This window comes from Belonocnema kinseyi, chromosome 9 (assembly GCF_010883055.1).
Source record: "Belonocnema kinseyi isolate 2016_QV_RU_SX_M_011 chromosome 9, B_treatae_v1, whole genome shotgun sequence".
NCBI lineage: Eukaryota > Metazoa > Arthropoda > Insecta > Hymenoptera > Cynipidae > Belonocnema > Belonocnema kinseyi.
This window is the reverse complement of record NC_046665.1, coordinates 54,983,834-54,990,831: the sequence shown is the minus strand read 5'-3', so window position 1 is coordinate 54,990,831 and position 6,998 is coordinate 54,983,834. Positions and strand designations below refer to the sequence as shown.

Genomic DNA, 6,998 nt, shown 5'->3' with positions numbered 1-6,998 from the left:
TAGTCGGGAGTGGTGCTGACTGAAAACAGATGATTTGGAGCGATTCGCGCGCCATCTGTTGGTCATTCTAAGGACTTATTGAACTACCCTCGTATATAAAAAAGTGGCATTTTAAACCCAAAAGGATTAATTTTCAACAACAAAAAAAGTTTAAATCAAGAAATACGTATGCTGAATAATGAAAACTTAATTTTTAACTAAATAGTGGAAACTAAAATCAAAAGCGACCATTTTTTAACAAAATAGTTGAATTCATAAACAAGTAGTTTAAATTTCAACCTACGAAGATGAATTTTTAATAAAAAAAGTTCACTTTCAACCAAAAAAGAATAATTCTCAGCCACAGTTGAATTTTCAATCAAAAAAGATTAATTTTTAATCAAAAACAGTTATTTCGACCAACAGAGACGAATTTTCAACAACTTATTTAAGTTTGTATCCAAAGGGATGAATCTTCAAAAAAGAAAATAAATTTTTAACAAACTACATAGTTTAACTTTCAATCAAGTACTTGCATTTTCAGTCAAAAATATGAATTATCTACGAAAGATATAATAGTTGCTTTATAAAAGAAAAGAATTTTATTTGGAATCAAACACAGCTGAATTCAACCAAAAAAAGATGAATTTTCAACAAAATAGTTGAATCCTCCAAAAAACCATTTAATTTTCAATCAAATAGTTGAGTTTATTATGCAATTTCTACCAGAATAGATGAATTTTCAACCAGAAATGAATCACCAATAAAAAATTAAGTTTTAACAGAGTAGTTCCATTTTCAAACAAGTAGTTGAATTGTAAAAAAAATATATATATATAAATTCTCAAGGAAAAATATGACAATTGGTATTTAAAAAAAAAGATTTTAATTTTAAATTAAAAAAAGTTGTATTCAACCAAAAAATGCGAATTTCCAACAAAATATGAGGGTAAGAGTTTGAAGTCTACTGTATTTAAAAATTATTATAATGAACGGAATGAAAATTTTAAATAGAAATGAATAAAACAACGAATCTTTATTTAACATTAAATCAATTTTAAATTCAAAATTTTAAATTAAATTGCTTTTAGTTGTCGTGTTAAAAGTCAGATATACATATAAAAAAATAGTTATTCTATGATTTTAAGAATCAAAATATTATAACAACTGATGTCATTTCAAATTAAAAAAAAAACATTTTTTTTATGAAAAATGATAAAACTTACAAAAAAAAACATTAATTTTAACCATGTTTTTCGCAACTGAATTTTTTCTGACCGTCACTTCTTACCAATTTTTGAAAAATGATTGTATTTTAATAAATGACGGCTTATTTTTCCGGGAAAACTTTCTCTAAAACTCTACTGTTTCCAATTTTGAAAATAATTTTTTTTGTCGCTGAAATCGTTAGAACAATTTTTTTAAAGAAAAATTTTTTTTAACAAATAATTATATTTTAAGATTATTGTTTTGTTTTTAAAACTGGAAACAGTAGAGTTGCAGAGAAAGCTTTTTATTTTAAATTACATGAGTTATAATATTTTGATTCTTAAAATCATAGAAAAACTATTTTTGCTCCAGATATCTGACTTTTGGTACGACAACTACCTTAAATTCAATAAATTTGAAATGTATACATTTTCTAACTGTGAAGAAGAAAAATTCTAAATTTAGAAAAATAAAACAAAGATTCTTTTAATTTAAAAAAATTCGACATTGAAATCATTCTAAATTCAAAAGATTTAAAATTGATATATTTAAACTTGTAAAGAATTAAAATTTTTAATCTATATTTAGAATAACAAATAATTTTGGTTTAAAGTTAAATTTAAAATGCTTCTGAATTCAAAGTATTGCAAATATTTTTCAAATCTAGAAGAATAAAATAAAGAATATTAATGTAAAATTAAAATGCTTTTAAATTTAAAAAAATGAAAAGCTTCTAAAGTCAAGAGATTTAAAGTGCATACATTTAATTTTTGTTTTATTTATTTTAGAATGGAATTAAATTATCAATATGCTTTTTAACTAAAAATATTTAAAATGTACACGTCCGACCGGCGCAGAATGAACTTTTTTAATCTAGATGAATAAAAAAAAGAATTTTAGTTTGAAATAAAAATGCTTCTAAATTAAAATAATTTTTAATTAAAATGCTTTTAAATTCAACAAATTTAAAATTTATACATTTTTGAACTGGCTTGAATGATGTTTTTAAATCTATTAGAATAATATAAGGGAATTTTGATTTACAATCAAATTGAAAATTAAAATATTTCCAAATTCAAAATATTAAACACTGATACATTTCCAACTTGTAGAGAATGAAAATTTTTAATCTGGATAAATAAAACAAAGAATGTTGATTAAAAATAATGCTTTTAAAAACACTTTTAAACTGTACAGAATGAAATTTTTATATCTAGTTCAATGACAAAGAATTTTTATAAAAAATTAAATTTTAAATTAAAATACTTCAAAATTAAAAATTGACTCATTATCAAACTGAGAAGAATGCAATGTTTAAATCTAATTGAATAATTACAAACATTTTGATTGGAGGCTTCCGTAATCAGGGTGTCCAACGTGACACGGATAATGAAAATATAGGCTAATTTGTAAATTTATTTAATTTTGTTGCCGAGTAACGAGTCAGGATAATTTATTCCTCAATGTTAAACTAAGATGTTAATTCGCCATTTTCAGGAAAAAACCAGCAGGAAAATTCAAATAGTCGCAAAACGAAAATTCGTCTTTGAATTACAATTTTAACAGGTTGACGACACTGACAGAATCAGTTGAACATTTTTCTTTCGCGGAATCTTGATCGTTACGTTGTGTCCGTAATTTAGGGTCGAAAATTGAGTTTCCAAAGGTGAATATTTCCAAGTGAATATGTAGTGATTTTCCACGTTCGGCTTCTCAAGAAATCTACCCATTTCGCAATAGCAAATGGCGGTTAGTGTCACCATGCATAATTCATCTGCATAATTTTTGTTTAAAAGCTAGACATATTTCGGGGTCTAAAGTACAAAAGCCAAAACTCTAGATACTGTTGAAGATATTTTTTCGCTTGTGAGGTACTTTTAAGTGACTGGCAATACCCAAAATCATTTTACTTCGCGATGAACTAAAACGTATTTTCGGCACGAAACCGACTAGATTCAGCGTACTTGGACGATTTGGACAAAGGATCATTTTCTTCAAAATAATTTTCAGGTCTTTTTGTGGACGTGGATATAGGTTCGAATTAGGGTGACACACGTCTTGATATATCTGGACATGTTCTGATTTTTATCGCCATCCTGATTTTCTGATTTTTCTTGCGCTATGTTTTGCTTTTTCATGCCTGAAAACTAAAATTCGCCATTCCAAAAACCTCACTTCTGCTAAATTTGAATAATATTTAAAAAGAAAGAAAAACTTCGAATTGTCTGAAAAAATTAGAAATTCTGAAAAGTACTTAAATAATTAACATATTGTGTAGATTGCGCTCAATTATTTAAATAAATATGTTCACATCGAAAAAGTTATTTGAATCATTTATAAACCTAGGCCTTAGGGAATAAACATTAACATTAACTTTTTTGTGAAAAATTCATATTTACGGTTTGAAAATTCCACTGCTTTGTAGAAAAATCGTCTGTTTGATTTAAAAACTCATTTGTTGTTGTCGAAATTTCATCGAAATATTCGAAATTGATAAAATTCTGATTATATCTTGTATAAAATTAAATCTTTTGGTTAAAATTTTTTTTTAAGTCGAATTTGTGCAAAGATCAGAATTAAAAAAATCTCTCGGTATCACGATATATACTCTAAAATACTCATATCTATTTGTTTGCTTGAATATTGTCAAATAATTTTTTTTTCTTTCTTTTTCAGGTCTTCGTCTCGTCTTCGAAGTTTATGATAAACTCTTTTCCAAAAATGTATTTAAAAATATGTATGAAAAGTTTCGTAAATAATAATTTTAAGAAATTAAACTTTGGTGTTTAACTATTACTTCTGACAAATAATTTTATTCAGATAAAATTTAAGATCTCTGAAGTTAACATGCTTTAAAATGGTAATAACATCTAAAAATTATTTAGTTGAACAAAATCGGCAATAAATTTGTAATTAACTTTTGAAATACTTTTGAATAACTTTTGATTTTAAAAATCTATTAATCATATCATTTGAAATAAAAAACATTATTTTTAATGAAGAATTTTTAACTCACAAAAAACATTTACTTTCTCTTTTTTTCATTTTTATGGAAACAATTGTTAAACGGAAATAATTTTTTAACAAATAAGTATATTTGAAATTTATTTTAATTAATTTCATAATTAGAAACAGTTTAAGGGAATGTTTCCCTCGAAATACTAATAAATTACAATTGATTAAAATTCAATAATATAAACAAAAGAATTTTCTACAAAAAAAAGTGTTGGATTCTTTTAGCTTTATATAAAATTAAAATTATAACCTCTGATTTAATCTATTACATTATCAATTATTAAACTTAAATGCTTTTTTCGAAATACGTGCTTGATAATGCCATTTGGGATTATCAAGACCTCCAAGATTTTCCTGAATTGTGGATGAAGGAAGCATGTGAATTATTATTGTATTCTACTAATTGACACGCTTCATTTGACAGGACTGTAAAAAACATTGCTGAAAATTACATTTCGTTCTGTAACTTTTTTCTATGATTTTTGTGGAAAAATTATACGTTTCTTGTAAATTGACAGTGATTATTAAAGGAATTTTACCATAAATGAATTAAATTTACAAAAAAACGTGTAATTTTCCCACAACAAGCATAGGACATAAAAAATACCAGTGATCGTTGTGGGAATTTCCAACTAAAGTGTAACACAAATAAAAGTGTAATTTCACAACGTTTATGTAAGCTTTCAACGATTAGTGTAATTTCGCACGCGGAGTGTAATACGTTTTACAGCAGCGGTGCAAAATTGCATAATCCTTGTAATTCCGCTGTTGAACGCTTGATGGCGTTCTGCGTCCCTGTTTTGATCTTCTATTATAATCGATAACCTGCGAGTAAATTCAATGCAAGATTGTGGAAAGTTTTGGGGCATTCGGATAATCGTGGATTTGGAATACTCGAAAAAAAATTTTGGAAGGTTATGGTTGTTTAGCCGCAGTTGACGGAAATTAGGATGCGCCTATTTCGCCCACTGATCATAACCTTGTAAGTTTGATGCGTATTTTTTTGTAACAGCAAACCAAACAAAAAGTTTAATGTTTTCCGATTCGATTTAATTCAAACATACATTATACGATTCAAAATACCCGGGCTTGTCATTGCGCATGCGCAACCTTTTACATGCGGCGTTTTACAGCGTAACTGGAATTTCGCAAAGGGAATGTAAAATTCCATTCTTCCAAAGCTGCTTTTAACCACCTGTGTGCGATTTTGCACTATCATATTATTTCTACCTAATTTTGGTAAATTTCCCACAGTAATCACTGGTATTTTTATATCCTATGATCTTTGTGGTAAAATTACATGAAACTTTTTACAGTGTGCGAATTAAACAATTTGAATTAATGAAAATCCGATTTCTTTTACAGAATCTGAAGGATCGGACGTCAGAAAGCTTGAAAGTCCCTCTTGACTTCTAACAATGTCGTAAGACGAAAGGTCCAAAGACCGGCACGAAGGCAAGTTGTAATTTATCAACGTTGTAATTTTTCAAATGATTTCACAAGCATTTCAAAGATCTCACAAGGATTGCACAAAGGTGAATAAATCAGATTTCAAACGATTTTACAAAGATTAAACAAATTACAGAAGGTATTACAAAGATTTCAAAGATCTCATAAAGGCTTTGTACTTTAGATTTTAAAGATTTCAAAATAATGTCCAGGATTTTAAAGTTTTCACAAGGATTTCAAACATCTCACAAGGATTTCATAAAGGCGCGTAAATCAGATTTCAAACGATTTTATAAAGATTAAAAAAATTACAAAAGGTATTATAAAGATTTCAAAGATTTCACAAAGGCTTTGTACAATAGATTTTAAAGATTTCAAAAAAATGTCAAGGATTTTAAAAGCTTCAAAGATTTCACAAGGGTTTCAAAGATCTCACAAGGATTTCATAAAGGCAGGTAAATCAGAATTCAAACGATTTTACAAAGATTAAAAAAATTGCAGAACGTTTTAGAAATATTTCAAAGATGTCACAAATGCTTTGTACATTAGATTTTAAAGATTCCACAACAATTTCAAGGATTTTAAAGGTTTTAAAGATTTCACAAGGATTTCCAAGATCTCACAAAGATTTCATAAAGGCGCGTAAATTAGATTTCAAAGATCTCATAAAGGCTTTGTACATCATATTTGAAAAATACCAAAGATTTAAAAAGATTTCAAGCATTTTAAACATTTCAAATATTTCACAAGGGTTTCAAAGATCTCACAAGGATTTTACAAAGGCGGGTAAATCAGATTTCAAACGATTTTACAAAGATTAAAAAAAGTACAGAAGGTTTTAGAAAGATTTCAAAGATCTCAAAGATCTCATAAAGGCTTTGTACAGCAGATTTGAAAGATTCCAAAGATTTAGAAAGATTTCACAAAGATTTCAAACACTTCACAAGGGTTTCAAAGATCTCAGAAAGATTTTACAAAGATTCAAAAGATTTCACAATGATTCCAAGGATTGCACAAAGCCGTTTTACATGAGATTTGAGAGATTTTTTTACTAATTTAAAAGATTTCAACGATCTTAAAATATTTTAAGGATTTCAAGGATTTTACAATTTCACAAAGGCGTACATCAGATTTTAAAGTTTCCAATGATTTAGGAAGATTTCACAAATATTTCAAAATTAATGACCTAACAAGTATATTTCTTCATAATTTCTATGACTGCAGTACTTAATAAAATGCAACATTCTATAAATTGTTAGAAAGTGCTATTTGATTTACAAAAGCGGAAACAGAAAACTTTATGGAAATCCTGAAAAAGACCTTGAATTTTGTTTCTGAAAATCGCT

General features: G+C 26.8%; 2 protein-coding genes across 5 annotated transcripts in view; one reads left to right on the top strand and one right to left on the bottom strand.

Annotated features, from left to right (window-relative positions):
* LOC117179432 overlaps positions 1–5,954 on the top strand; it is a 15,476-nt gene extending 9,522 nt beyond the window's left edge. Inside the window, exons 2-3 of one of the 2 annotated variants that reach the window (XM_033371212.1) lie at positions 5,569–5,738; positions 5,837–5,954. In XM_033371212.1, the coding sequence (XP_033227103.1) occupies positions 5,569–5,612 (44 nt within the window). In that variant the 3' untranslated portion in view covers positions 5,613–5,738; positions 5,837–5,954. Of the gene's footprint in view, positions 1–2,822; positions 2,938–5,568; positions 5,739–5,836 lie in introns of those variants that run through there. The other variant, XR_004467921.1, reaches the window with a different exon arrangement.
* Positions 1–6,998, bottom strand: part of LOC117179431 (ankyrin repeat domain-containing protein 39-like) — a 51,194-nt gene that overhangs the window by 16,590 nt on the left and 27,606 nt on the right. The window lies entirely within an intron of this gene.